Source organism: Chionomys nivalis, chromosome 8 (assembly GCF_950005125.1).
Source record: "Chionomys nivalis chromosome 8, mChiNiv1.1, whole genome shotgun sequence".
In the NCBI taxonomy this organism is placed as follows: domain Eukaryota; kingdom Metazoa; phylum Chordata; class Mammalia; order Rodentia; family Cricetidae; genus Chionomys; species Chionomys nivalis.
The window spans coordinates 94,006,383-94,022,003 of NC_080093.1; the positions used below are offsets into that span (position 1 = coordinate 94,006,383).

Sequence of the window (15,621 nt, forward strand, 5' to 3'; positions counted from 1 at the left end):
AATAGGGATATCTGACCCAGAAGCAAGACGTATAATGATTGAGTCTTTGGCTTATGAAAATGCAAATGTGGAATGCAAAAGGATTTGGGGGCCTTTAAAGCTCAGATCAGCGCCCTTGGAAGAATGGGTCTTGCATACACTGAATGTTGATACATTTGATTATGGCACTGAAGCATGGGTAGAAGAAGCAATTTCCAATGGTAAAAGGAGACACCAGAATACCAAATGTTTTAATTGTGGCAAAATGGGTCATATGAAAAGGAATTGTAGACAACGGATTTTCAGAAATAATAATAATGCATCTTCTAGAAATAACAGAAATAGGAGGACTCAACCTTCAGGTTTATGTAGAAGATGTGGAAAAGGCAGACATTGGACGAATGAATGCAGGTCTACAAGAGATAGACAAGGCAACCTGATACAGATGGGAAACGTGAGAGGGGGGCCTCACAGGCCCCCATGGCAAACATGGTTCAGTCATTTCCAGTTTCTGCAGAGAACGTGCCTCGTCAGGACAATTAGGAAACCCCATGCCTACTGTTACAAGCAATAATGATCAGAAAGATAAGTTAGTGTGTTTTGGCAAACTTCTATAAATGATCAAAGACCTAAACTGAGAGTGTGTGTAAATGGCAATTTTATTACTGGCCTGCTGGACACAGGTGCTAATGTAAGAATCATTACCCCAGAATCTTGGCATCTGTATTGGCCTCTTCAGAATGTAAATGTTCAGCTCCTGGGAATTGGAACCCTATCTCGAGTAAGGCAGAGCACGAGATGGGTTGAATGTATAGGGCTAGAGGGACAAATAGGAAAATTAAGGCCATATGTAGCCAATATTGCAATGAATTTATGGGGTCGTGACCTATTACAACAATGGAATACCCAAATTAACATTCCTGCTACTTCTAGAGCCTATATGTCTGAGAATAATATTGAAAGATATTACAAACGGAGAAAACCGGTCATTCAGGCTGTACAAGAACAAGCAATTGATGTCTCTTCAGAGATACCAACAGCCTTGCCTCTAAAATGGTTGACTGAGAAACCAAAATGGACAAAGCAATGGCCTTTAGCTGAGGAAAAGTTACAGGCTTTAGAACAGCTGGTATGAGAACAATTAGATGCCAGACATATAGAAGAATCTACCAGCCCTTGGAATTCTCCTGTATTTGTGGTTAAGAAAAAATCAGGTAAATGGAGAATGGTGACAGATCACAGGGCCATCAACAAGGTTATTCAATCTATGGACCCTCTGCAATCTGGAATTCCTTTGCCCTCTTTATTACCAAAAGGATGGCCTCTCATAGTTATTGATTTAAAGGATTGTTTTTTCACTATACCTTTACAAAAAGAAGATAGAGAAAAATTTGCCTTCACAGTGCCTATTTATAACAATTCTCAACCTTCGAGGAGGTACCACTGGGCCGTCCTCCCCCAGGGTATGTTAAATAGCCCCTCCATTTGCCAATATTTTGTGAACCAACTATTGCAAATAATACGCAAGAAATTTCCCAAATCTATAGTATATCATTACATGGATGACATTTTGTTATCCTATTCAAACATGGATACCTTGAACAAACTGTTTGAAGAAATAAAGATACTTTTACCTAAATGGGGATTGCAAATTGCTCCTGAAAAGATTCAGAAGGGAGATTCTGTTAATTATTTAGGTTATAAAATAGGTTTGCAAAAATTAAGACACAAAAGGCACAAATTAGGAGAGATTGCCTACGGACTCTCAATGACTTTCAAAGACTGTTAGGAGACATTTCCAGTCTACAACCAGCTATTGGGATAACACCTAATCTAATAATTCATTTGAACAAAACCTTGGATGGTGATAAAGATTTAAAAACTCCCAGAGAATTAACAGCTGAAACAGAAAAGGAACTGACAATGATTGAGGAAAAATTACAACAGGCACATGTGGACAGGGTGAATCCAGAGCTCGATTGTATTCTCGTCATACTACCATCAAAAATTTCTCCTACAGGAATTTTAATGCAGAGAGATGATATTATCTTGGAATGGATCTTTTTACCACATAAATCAAGTAAGAAACTGAAAACTTATGTGGAAAAGGTTTCTGAGTTAATTATAAAAGGCAAGCTGAGACTTCGTCAACTAGCAGGCATAGACCCAGCAGAAATTATAGTGCCTTTCACTGTTGATGAACTAAAGAAATTATAGGAAGATAATGAACCATGGCAAAGAGCTCGTGCTAATTTTTTGGGAAACATTAATAACAACTATCCAAAAAGCAAAAGACTTAACTTCATAAAGAGAACTTCTTGGATCCTTTCTCAAATCGTCCGTGATGCTCCAATAACTGGAGCCCGTACATTCTATACTGATGCCAATAAATCAGGGAAGGCAGGTTACAAATCAGAAGACTTGGGTAAGGTGGAACAAAGTCCTTATGATTCTGTCCAGAAGGTGGAATTATATGCCATTCTTATGGTGCTAAGGGATTTTAAAGAATCTATTAATATAGTTACTGATTCACAATACGCAGAAAGAGTTATTTTACATATTGAAACTGCTGAATTTATACCTGATGATACAGAACTAACCTCATTGTTTCTCCAGGTTCAAGATTTGATCAGGAACAGGCTTTGCCCTATGTACATAACACACATTCGATCCCATATGGGTCTGCCAGGTCCTCTAGCACAGGGGAATGCAGAAATTGATCAATTATTGATTGGTAGTGTGCTACAAGCCTCTGAATTTCATAAAAAACATCATGTTAATAGCAAAGGTTTGAAGAAAGAGTTTTCTATTACATGGCAACAAGCTAAGGAGATTGTAAAGATATGCCCTACTTGCTCTTTCTATAACCAAACACCACTGCCTGCAGGGGGTAATCCAAAGGGCACCCAAAGGAATGAAATCTGGCAGATGGATGTGTTCCACTTTGCAGAATTTGGCAAATTAAAATATGTTCATCACACCATTGACACTTATTCAGGCTTTCAATAGGCAACTGCTTTAAGTTCAGAAAAAGCTGATTCAGTAATCATTCATTTATTAGAAGTCATGGCTATCACGGGTATACCTACACAAATAAAGATGGATAATGGTCCTGCTTATGTCTCTAGGAAAATGAAACGGTTTTTTGATTATTACAATATCAAGCATGTTACAGGTATACCATACAATCCTACAGGTCAAGCAGTCATAGAAAGATCAAATCGAACTATAAAGGATATTTTGAACAAACAGAAAGGGGTGGAAAACACCCCCAGAAATAGATTACATAATGCTTTGTTAACCTTGAATTTTCTCAACGCTAATGAGAAGGGAACAAGGGCTGCAGAAAGACATTGGATAATGGAAAAGTCTACTGAACTAAATCAACCAGTTTATTTCAAGGATGTGCTGACCTCACAATGGAAGCCGGGAGATGTGCTGCGTTGGGGAAGGGGCTTTGCTCTTATCTCCACAGGTGAGGAAAAATTGTGGGTACCATCAAAATTAATAAAGGTTCGGTTTGAAGAAGAGAAGCCACTTGGAAAAGATAAATAACAATTCATTCACAAGGATGGCGAGCATACTGATGGTAAGAAATACAGATAGGCTGGGGGCAGGGTTCTTTTCTTATCTCCACAGGAAAATATTCATCTTCAGAGAAATTAAGGGACCCTGAATATTTAATTACTGATGGATGGACACATTTTGTAAGTATTAATTTTTATATGTATGTCTTATTTCTTTATAAATATGTAGAGCTGGTTTTGAAGTTGGACTCTGGCTCAGTCCCTCTCCAATTCCAAGCATGTTACTAAGAGAAAAACCCAGAGTTTCTGGAGTTTCTGTCTCATGTCAAGAGCCATGATATGGGACAGAAAGAAATATGAGTTTAGAAAACATCTTTGCTTTTCTTCATATCTATCATACTTTTCATTGAATATATCTATCATGCCTTTCATTGAATATATATATGTATGTTTATATATGTCTATATGATTGATGTTTAAGTTTTTCACAATGAACAATGAGTTTTTCCTGAAGTGACATTTGAAGTTTCCAGGAAGAAGATGGGGCCCCACAACAACAACTCTACCTGGTTGATATGACATCATGATACTGATAGCACTACTACAAGACCTGTTTTGGGTACCAGCTGCAAGACGATCCCAACTTGGTCAGCCGAAATGGTGCACATCTTGTACAACATTCTGGCCAGACCTCCACAAAAGACTCAGAGACTATTTGCAATTTTAAAAGACATTGATCTTGAAATTTAACCATCATTTTACTTTCACAGGATCCCCCAGAAAGAACGTCTCTCCCATGAGAGCTGGAAGTAATTCTAGAGGACGACGTCCCCTCTCCCAGTAAAGTTTGCCCCTGGGTTTAGGGACATCATTTAGGGGTTGGGAGATTGGGGAGGAATTTTATAAGCTCAGGGATCATTTTGAAAAAAAAAAAAAGAAGAGGGAATGATGGGATAATAGATTTATAATTATGAGTTACTGTTTTTAGACAAATATATTGGTATTGATTCTTGTATATTGATACAAAATTAAATTATATTAACTATTGTATGCATGCATGTTTCTACCTCTGTTTAAAACATTTTTTATGTATTGACATATATTGTATTGATATATATATAGTATATATTTACCATATTGCAGTGTACATTTCTACCTCTGATTAAGATACTTATATAATGTTTGTATATTGATATATATTTACCATATTGCAATGTATATTTGTACAGTGTTTATATTTGAAGGTCATTATTCTCATTTGTTACACAGTTGTTTATTGTCTTAGTCTTTAAGTTAGATAGATATTGAGAATTATATAGATTAATAGTCATCTAAGTTTGTCATTTATAATTAGACTAATCAGGTTCTTTAGATATATAGAGATTATACTCAGTATAGATAGATAATCTTCAACCTCTTCAAAGAGCTGTAGAAAATGGCCTTTAATCTAACTCAGAGTTTCGTGATAGTGAGACACAATTGCTCCTGGCAATACCGCTCTATTCCCAAGAGAATGTTGAGCACCAAAGACACTCCACCTGGAGCCTTTCTTTTTGGCAGAACTGGCCTTTGGGAAAAGAAATGCCCATACCTCAACCACTGACAGAGATACAGAGCGTGCATCAATGGATAAAACAGGACTGTCATATCCTGCCAAGACAGGGTAAGATAGTTTTGAAAAGTTCCTTGCCTTTAATAATGGTATGTCAGTTATGTTAGGCCTTAGCCAAAGTTGGTTGACTCAACATTGCAAACGAGACTTTGGGTGATTGCCCAGGTAGTCAGTTGTCTCTGTCAATTGTTGCACATTTTGGATATATCTTGTTTGTTAAGTAATATTTATTCCCTTCTCAGATCTTTGACGGAGTTGAAGATTATATAATTGTAGTTACTCTCTATATTATTTAGACTCCTTGAGATAGAATGTTTAGCAAAACTTTTGTTCTCAATATTGTTTGTTATATTTATTATTTGTTATTACTGTATATAGTTGTATTTAGTTTAGTTCTGTCTTATTTAGATAAAAGGGGGAGATGTAGGGATAAGTCCCGCCCCTTAGGGGGCATGTTCGCCTCGGGCTAAAGTTTACCTATAAATCTGGCGAGCGTGCTCGTAGTGCTTGCTTCTGCTTTCCTGGTCTTCGCAGGAACAGTGGTTCTGTAAGTCTATTTCCCCATTAAAGCTGTATATATTTTTACAATCTGTCTGCATTCGTTTACGCCTTTACAACAGAGCATTTGTACACATTCAGTTCTGATGCACTCCTTGCCTTCGCTATCCCCATCAAACATTTCTGTCTCATTAATTTTCCCTTTCTCTTTTTTTATATCTATTGGTTTCTATTACCCTATCTCTGCCTTAAAGTCACTTTCTGTTCAGTTCCATATGCCCTTTCCAGCTTTCCAACAATTGTCCTAACTGATTCCCACTTACTTACTCATATTTAACCTTCAGAACTTAAAGTCCAAATATTATAATTAATATTTTAACTATTAATTAATTAACCAACATAAATATTGGATTTATTAATTATTTAATTATTAATTATGATTTATTATACCAATATAATTAATTAACCAATCAATTAATTAATGACCAAATAGCCAAAGACCTCAACAAGTATTCATCAAAGGGGGATACTGAAATGTCTTACGAGTATACGTTTATAACTATCAGTATGCCTAAAAATGATTAGGAAAATACCAATAAGTACCAAGATTTTACTATATACCCTATAGACGAGCTTATATCAAAATAATGGCAGATAACAAGTGTTCCTGGGGATACAGAAGGGGTTCTTCCTCTTGTGCAATGTAAATGTAGATTAGTGCAGCCATTGTGGACGTTTTGTGGCAGTTTTTCAAAAGTATACGAGTATAATAATTACCATATGGTTTATAATTCCCACTTCCCTAATGAATTACACTCACTATATCAAATAGATGTGTGTATTCTTGTATTCACAGAAGCATTTTTAGGGACCCTCAGTGGTCATCAGCTGCCAGGTTAGGGCTTTGTTAACTCTCTCCTCCCTCCATGTTGGCATTTTTACCTGATTTTTATGTGCAGGTTTTATACAGTTTAACTGCTGTGAGCTCATGTGTGCAATGGCCATGCCATGACTAGAAGACAGTATTTCATGGCTCTTCTATCTATTCTCTGGGTCTTGTAAATTGTGTTTTTATATTGAATTACACTGGTTCATTGTTGCCATATGAAAAATGACCAGATTTTTATGAGCTCAATTTGTCTCCTAAGATCTGGTTACTATTATATATTAAGTACAAGATTTTTATCTCATTGCTAACTTATTTCCATATCTACAATAATGTCTGTAAAAAGCAATTTTGTTTCCTTTTCACAATTTAAAACAGTGATAATTTTAAGTATGGCAGCCTGCATGTTAAAATCATACTCCCATTTTTTTTTCGCTTCTAATGTACTATATCATGCTGAAGGCAAAATACATCATAGTTGTAGTGGGGAGCAGCAGGCCACTTCCTGCCACCCGGCTAGCTTTACACCTAAAATATTTACATGGAAACTGTATTCTTTTAAACAGTGCTTGGCCCATTCCTTTTAACCTCTTATTGCCTAGCTCTTACATATTGATCTAACCCATTTCTAATATTCTGTGTAGCACCACAAGTTGGCTTAGCAGGAAAGATCTTAACCTGCATCATTCTGGAGTAGGAGAATCATGGCGACTGCCTGACTCGGCTTCTTTCTCCCAGCATTCTGTTCTGTTTACTCCGCCTACCTAATTTTCTGTCCTATTAAAGGGCCAAGGCAGTCTCTTTATTTAACCAATGAAATTAACACAAAACAGAAGAATCCCACATCATTTCCCCTTTTTCTGTTTAAACAAAAAGAAAAGCTTTCACTTTAACATAGTAAGATTACATATAACAAAACAGTTATCAAGCAAGAATTACAGTTACAATATTTATATCTATTTTATCTTGTATCATAACTAAGGAAAACTATAACTATAACTAACCATTCTTCAACTCCATCAAAGACTCCAGAAGGATATAATATTACCTAAGCAAACAAGAAATCCAAAACTCTAGAAATGACAGAGACATCTCGCTGCCTGGACAGTCACCCAAAGTTCCTCTGTACCGTTGGGGCATCCTTCTTCGACCTTCAGGTCCATAGTATCCAGCAGACTCTTCCATGAAGCAGGAAATTTCAAAGACAGTCCAGTCATTTTCTGCTGTGTTCTGCAGAATGTCTCACAGACTCTTTCATGAATCAGGAACCCCGAAAGACCATCTCACCTTTAGGCAAGTTCAGTAATCCTCTCTCTCTGCGGGTTCTCTGTGTCCAGTTTATACAATAGTCCAGGCAAGAGCAGTTTTCTTGCCCAAATGGCTATCAAACTCCATAAGGAGCTTCTTCAATGCCCATCTTTCACTTGAAGTAGATTGCTGCTGCCAGGAGCAGATGTGTCTCATTGTCATGAAAAGCCCTAAGTTATTAAAACATTTTAAATGCCATATTCTGCAGTCTTTGAAAGATATAAAGGATCCCTATCTAACTGAAATATATCTCTATATATCTAGAAAATCTAACTAACATGACTACAAGCTTGACTATTATCGATGATTATCCATTAACAACTTATATTTCCTAATTATATATTACATTCTTAAATAAGCTACACAATCACAATACCTTAATCAATATCAGAAATACATATATATATATATAACAAAATTGACCTTAAATTTCTATCAATAAGGCAAAATTTATACCTATGCAAATTATTCATATCTCTATTATATTCCCCTTTAAATGTAAAAGAACATTTATAAACAATATTTGGGAACATGGGCGCAGTTTTTTTCTCTCCAAACTGCTTCCTGCTGAATGGGGGCGCTGTTATTCAGGTCTTTTATGGGATAACCTGTCTACCGGGTTCATCTCAGTGGGCAGTTGAGTGAAGTGATTTTTTGAGGGTGTTCACATCAACCTTTCAGGAGGGCGTGGTCTATCATACCATATTGGGATAGAAGCAATCCACAGGGTCTCGTCCTTTGTGAAAACAAAAGAAGACCTTTCCAAAGCATCATATCCTTAGACCCAAATTCTGAAATCATAATACCCTTATATCCATTCTGGTTTAGCTTGGCAGCCCATGTAATGAAATGTCTCTCTGTACTTAGCTCCTTTACAATCAAAAGATTCAAAGAAAACACAATAATACAATGAAGCCAGACTCTTTGTGAATTTTCCATTTTTATGTGGCTTATTTTTCTTTATTTCTTTTAATCTTTAACTATCTGTACTCTGTCTCTTTAAAGACTTTACCTTTTTTTTTAAGGCATTCTCTATATTCTTTTTCTTCTCTCTCCCAAGCCTACATACACTCATCCAACATTGTGATTCATAGAGGTCTTTTATGTCTGAATCTGTCCTATTGTGAATCTGTAATTTTTTACTATCCAGGAGCACTTCTTAAAAACTTAAGTTGCACCATGTAGGGGTAATATGGTACCACCTGTGTCCTGCCCAGCCTAAACCTTAACTGTGCTGTTATTATGGTAATTACGGTAGTTCCTGCCTGAGACCAGCACAGCTGAGCTGCTCCTGCCTCAAAGCCATTTGGTGCCCCTGAGCCATGCACAGTTCCAGGCACACAGCAGTCCACATTGCCATCAAGCAAGCCATAGCACTTTACTCCAAATGCTCCATTCAAAAGCTCTGTCTCCCGCAGGAACCAGACAGAGATCGCAATGGCCGCACAGACCAGAAAGCCAGCATTTTAAAACAGCCAGTTTTTTCCTGCTGCTGAGTCAGGAAAATTTCTTTGCAACAAGCCACCCACAAACAGCCAAAAACTGTGTTAAACTCTCTAAGTTGTATTCTTTTTATTAGCTATTACTGACATCAAATATTCTCATGCTCTCTACTACCAGATTCTAAACAATGGGTAGATTTTCAAACTCAATATTTCAGTTTTTAATAAATTTCCAATTGTGTCTGTCACAATTAATAATTACATATTTGCTTGTTTCTTTCTGAATAGAGATGGAGAAGAAGAGGATAGGGAGGGGGTTAGGTGTGAAAGGGGAGGGGACAAGAGGAGAAGATGGAGGAAAAATTGGATGGTATATAAAATAAATGAACAAAGTTTCTTAAATAAAATAATAATTATTAAATATTTGCATATAATATGGCACAGTATGGATGAAAATTACAATCACTTCATTATTATTTTTAATCATTATGGGTTCTATGCCATATTTTCTTATTAGACATATTTTCTGTGAAAGCAAAAACTTTTATTTCAAACATCTTCAAATGTCTTAACATCTTGAAGAGTGACAGGTCATCATATTTTATGAAAACTTTCCATTTTTTTTCATCACTTTGCCTCAAAAGCATGTGGATGTACTTTTGGGGAATAATGTTGTTCGTCTTCTCTCAACACTGGCATATAGTTTAATAGTGGAACCCTTGCCTAGTAAATCTGTTCTCACAGGAAGACCTCTAAGTCCATGATTGTGCAACAGTATTTTCCTGTCTCTGTTATCACTGATTACATTTCTAAATAGCTAAGAAAGCACACCAGACAGGTAAAACTTAGTCCCAAATGCTATCAAAACTAGGTTTCTGATATAATATATGCACAAAGAACTTATTCTGGTTAAGATTTCAATTGCAGTTCTTTTTGACTATTCCAAAGGGATGTTCCATTCCATGACCTCTTCTGGTTGAAACACATTCCAGAAAGTTTGTTCATGGTGAGGGCTCTCCATCCTGTGGGTGCTGTCCCTCTGACATGCGGTGTGTACTTGACTCAGTAAAACGCTCTCTCATAAAATTTAGCAGGTTGTATCAAGGAAGGAAGAAAAGTCTGCATTTGTTCTGTGATAATTTGGTGTATAACAGTGTGAAGTCCACGTGACTGGAATTTCTGTAACTTTGAAATCATTTTAGTATTTCTTCGCTTTTTTCAGTTTAAAATCACTTTGCTACAATAAACTCACAAATAATATCACTCATCCAGATTAGCATATAAATTGTATTTTATCTTCTAAAATCCCCTACTTTTGCCTCTCTTGACTGAAGCATTGCTTGTGAATACACTGTACATTCTCAAGATAACGTGACTGAGAACAAGTAGTCAAACTGCTGCTGAATTCACTTTGTATGCTTTATTCTTCTCCAAGCTAAAGATTATGTTTACTTCATTTAATACCATATTTCAACCTAACTTTATTACTGATCCTCCTTTGAATTTGGACTGAAAATGTGTATTATTTACCTACTTAATTTGTGGCTAGATACAGAATCCTAAGTCAGGATATCAAAATCACTGTGCCACCAACACTTCATGAGCCATATCTGAGGAATCCAAGAAACATTTTCCACACAGCTTGTGGTGATTTTTCTCTCACTATACCATTGATGGTTGATATAAAATAATGTTGCCTTAGCTCTTGATTTTCATTTCCCTGACAACAAATTCTTTGAAATTTGAATATCTTCTTTACGAAAGATTTAAAATCCTTTGCTGTTCTTAGCTGAGTTTATTGTCTTTTAGTTGCTTTGTTCAAAAACTATTTTATGTAATCAAAAGCAGCACCATGTTCAGACATATTAGTGACACATATTTCCCCTAGTTAATAAGTCACAATTTTGCTTTTTTCATGATATCACTTACAAATTTGGGGGGGGGGGGCATTGTTGTTTTTGAATTTTATTTAGTGCTGTTTTTGTTTTCTAAAATAATAATCTATAACAAGATAAAATAAAATAGAAAGTGGTGAATAGAAATTACATAAAACAGAAGGAAAAGAGCACAAAGGAGGCACCATAAACAGAAATCTACTTGTTTAATACTCAGGAATGCCATAAAAACACTAAACTGGAAGCTGTTTATATATATGCAAAGGACCTATGTGATAAAAAAAATATTTAAAAGATTACATAGATATAGATAGATAGATAGATGATAGATAGATAGATAGATAGATAGATAGATAGATAGATAGATAGATAATAGATAGAGAAGACCCTGAAATGATATGAGACGAGGACCTTCAAAGACATCATTGAATCTTTTCTTGTTAGCTGTCTATTGCCCAGCAATTTACAAGGGTCTATAAACTGGAAATAGCTTCCAGGTTTGGGATGTGCCCACTTCTCCTTTCTGCTCTGTGGTTGCATCTGATGCAGACCAGTATAGATCCTGGGCATGTTGCCTTGGTTTCTGTGAATTCATATGTTCATTGACTCTGTTGATTCAGAGAATCTGGTTTTCTTGAAGTCCTCCAACCCCTCTGACTCTTAAACTCTTTTTGTCTCTGAATTCCTTGAGTTCTGAGGGGAGGGAGTTGATGGAGACATTCTGTTTAGGACTGAATGTTCCAAGGTCACTCATTCTCTGCATAATTTCTGGCTATGTTCTCACTGTGCATCCCTGGATACCCTGAAACTAGCTTTGTAGACTTACAGAGATCTACCTGCCTCTGCCTCCCAAGTGTTGCAATTAAAGTCATACACCACCACAGCTGTTTTTTACTTAAGAACTTAATTCCATCAACTTTAAAAGAATATAGGAAACACAATCTTTGAATGACAATATTTAGATAATCTTTTCTTCTAACCTTCATCAATTAGTTCCAGACACTATAATGAACTCTAGTTCATGAAAACACAAGATAATTAATCTTCTGTATTTGTAAGCACTGGGTATTTTCTTAGTCCATTTAGTAATGGCATATGACTGCAAAGGTGATTGTCAACTTATGACAACTTGCCACCTGAAAATTAGTTCTAGACCCCTGAGGAGCAACACTTTTTTATATTTCATTATTCTTTTCTGTATACATTATCTTCTGTCAACAGAAAATCATGATTAATAATAAAAAATGTTTGTAACTCAGAAGTTCTGGAGAAATTATCTCCTTGAGTACGATGCGAGGTATTTGGAAGAATACCCAGATAACTACAGTTAATGTTGGCGAAACTGAAATTTTATTTTGTACATTAAATTCTCTCACTGCTACAAAGGTTCAGTCATAAAATGCTGCTCTTAAAAACCTTTGCATTCAATTTTTCTTATAAACATTATTTATACACTTTAATGTAAATACTGGGTACACTTCATACTTCCTCACAAAGAGGTAGCACCCAAGTGAGGACACGTGGTGCCTACAGATATTGGTGTAAACTAAACAAATACATTTATAAAACTTAATATCTCAGTGATAATCTCAGATCCATTCAACATATTAAAGTTATGTATGAGAAAAACAGAAAAAGGGTTCTTATTTTTATTTGAATTTATTCATTTTATCACAGAAAATCAAGGATGTTATAGTCAAGTAATTATTTCTAAGCAGAATATTATATTATTCTCAAAGAGTCACAGAGACTCACATGGTCTCTGTATTAAAGACTAATGGGGTTTTCTCTTTTTCCCCCCAGTAGTGGAATTCTCTAAGGAGAATAACATAACACTGAACACTAAGAATTCAAGACCCCTAAACATTCTGCTATGCCTGTTCCTTTAGTCACTACAGAATCACCTTCAGTAAGGTTCCCTTCTAATGACAATCTAGAGTAGTGTCAAAATTGACAACTTGGGCCATATTTTCAACCTTTAGAACTAAAGAAATGCAGCCCCTTACTTGGAAGTGAAAGTGTGCACCACACGCTCACGGATCTGCTTGGTTCGTACCCCATAGATTACAGGATTGAGGGCTGGTGGGATGACCACATAGAGGTTGGCAACAAGAATATGGGCATAGCGAGGGATGTTTTTTCCAAACCGGTGAGTGAGGAAGGAGAAGAGGGAGGGTGTGTAAAAAACACACATGACCCCAATATGGGAGCCACAAGTGCCCAAGGCCTTTTGTCGTGCATCTTTAGAAGGGAGGCGAAAAACAGCACGGAGAATGTAAGTATAGGAGATTCCAACCAAAGCCACATCCAAAACAAGGAAAGAGGCTACAAAAAGTCCATAAATGCCATTGATGCGAATGCTGGCACAGGCCAACTTAGCAATGCCCATGTGTTCACAGTAGGAGTGGGCGATAACCCGGGCTTCACAGAAGGGCAGACGGTGGGTTAGGTATAGAATGGGAAGCATGAGCAGAACTGGGCGCATCACAATACCCACACCAATGCCTACCAGCATCCGGGGTGTCAGAATGGTTGTATAGCGGAGTGGCACACAAATAGCAGCATAGCGGTCAAATGCCATTGCCAGCAAGACTGCAGACTCCATTCCTGTGAAGGTATGTATCAGAAACATCTGAGCTACACAGTTTCCAAAACCAATTTCATGTGCATCAAACCAAAAGATACCTAGCATCCGAGGTACTGAGGATGTGGAGAGTGCTACATCAATGGCAGATAAGATGGCTAGAAAGTAGAACATAGGATCTCTTAGAGTACGGTCTATCCAGATGACCCATAGAATTGTGGTATTCCCCAGCAAAGCCATTAAGTAGATACAGCAAAAGGGCATGGAAATCCATCCATGGACACTCTCAAGTCCAGGAATGCCTACAAGATAGAAGGTGTCTGGATGGAAAGTGGAAAAGTTGGTGTGGAGCATCTTGCCATTGACGAGGGAAGTAGTAACTCTAGAAGAAAAACTAGGAGTCAGATACTCTTAGCTTACAACATCTCTGTGAATATTTTTTTCTAATTTCTCATAACTTTTATTATAGTATGTTGCCATCTGTATTCTATTAGTAGTTTATTATTAATTTTGCTAGTCTATAAGTTAATATAGATATTTACATATAGAAAACAGCACAGGCTAATAAACATTTGGTTCTATCTGTTGTTTTGGGCAACCACTGCTGTGCTTGGACAGATTTCTTGCAGATGAAGGAGGATGCTTGCATTCAGAAATTACCTACTTTGCAAGCTAAACCATTGTTGAATTGGACACAACTTGTACTTCCCTTTTGACCCAGAAGTTAAAAGTTGTCCCCTTCCTTTTAACTCTGTAGCCACTCTATCAGCATCTTCGGTAAATTGGGGATGTGTAGTGGTAAGGTTTTGTTTGTTTGTTTGATGTGGTTTTGGATTGGTTTGCTTATTTGTAAATCTGAGTGTAATTTGACTATTCCTATGTACCACAGAAATATTTTTCAATGACAATTCTGTTGCTACTTGGAATGTAACTATTATTTTTATTTTATTATTTTTAAAATTTCCATTTCTATATTCATTGCTAATAGTAATATATTACAGGAGATTTCCAGTCCAGTACATATAGCAAGCTGAGTATATTGCCCCAGAACATCTCCCTACTCTCTCTTTTCTCACCCCACCCTTCTCACTAGTCTCTTTGCTTTCATTTCTTTCCAATGTTTTGTGCTTCAAAATATGAGTTTAAAATCCAATCTATGACTCGAACTGAAAGGTCATCATTTATAGCAGCTTCCTCTCCAAGGTTTCAAACATTATTTTAATATTTCACAAAAGCCTCATATAAATCCTGACGTTTAATTTCAAATACATGAAGTTTTTGTTTATATTATAATCTCAGTCCTCTTTCTATGAAAAAATGCGTTAGTTTAGTACATCAAAATAATCACAGAAAGTCAGACATAATCATTGCATAAAGAATCTGCAGTGTGTGGAAGCATATTGGTGTGACTAGACACATGAAACAACAGAAAATCTAGTGGGTTCTTAAAACTTGTTTGTTCAGTGTCAACAATGATGCATATTTAGAAAATCTGTTCCCTAATGAATACTTGTTTTTCATTAGCTCATCCTCCCGATGTAACTCACATACACCCACACAGAGCTGAGCTTAAGCAGTGGCACAAACCTGTGACCATGGCAGCTCAGAATCATCTCGTCTGCAGGAGTAAATACATATCCTGGTTGCAAGAAGTTGAATAAAGCCCACATACTCAATATTTTGTGAAATTCGAAGACATAGACCAGGATATCCTGCAGTTTTCCCCTTCACTGCACATGGGCAAAAGATTTGCCACAGTGAAGACAGCAGGAGGAGGCAAGCACAGCGAAGTAAAGTTGTTCAACACAGGGCTGCAGACCCCCCTGCTTGTGCTTCCTTACACCACACAGTATTCTTCCCCTCTTCCTCCTTCCCCTCCTCCTCCTTCTC

The 15,621-nt window shown here is 36.6% G+C and overlaps 1 protein-coding gene across 1 annotated transcript; it reads right to left on the bottom strand.

The window, feature by feature from the left end:
- Positions 1-13,149: 13,149 nt before the first annotated feature.
- LOC130879443 (olfactory receptor 52J3-like) lies at positions 13,150-14,085 on the bottom strand. Its single transcript, XM_057777986.1, has one exon. The coding sequence runs from the start codon at positions 14,083-14,085 to the stop codon at positions 13,150-13,152; it is 936 nt and encodes a 311-aa protein (XP_057633969.1).
- Positions 14,086-15,621: the final 1,536 nt, after the last annotated feature.

Bases quoted from the DNA above. Each gene is read 5' to 3' on its own strand.
- LOC130879443 (XM_057777986.1), bottom strand. From the start codon at position 14,085: ATGCTCCACACCAACTTTTCCACTTTCCATCCAGACACCTTCTATCTT.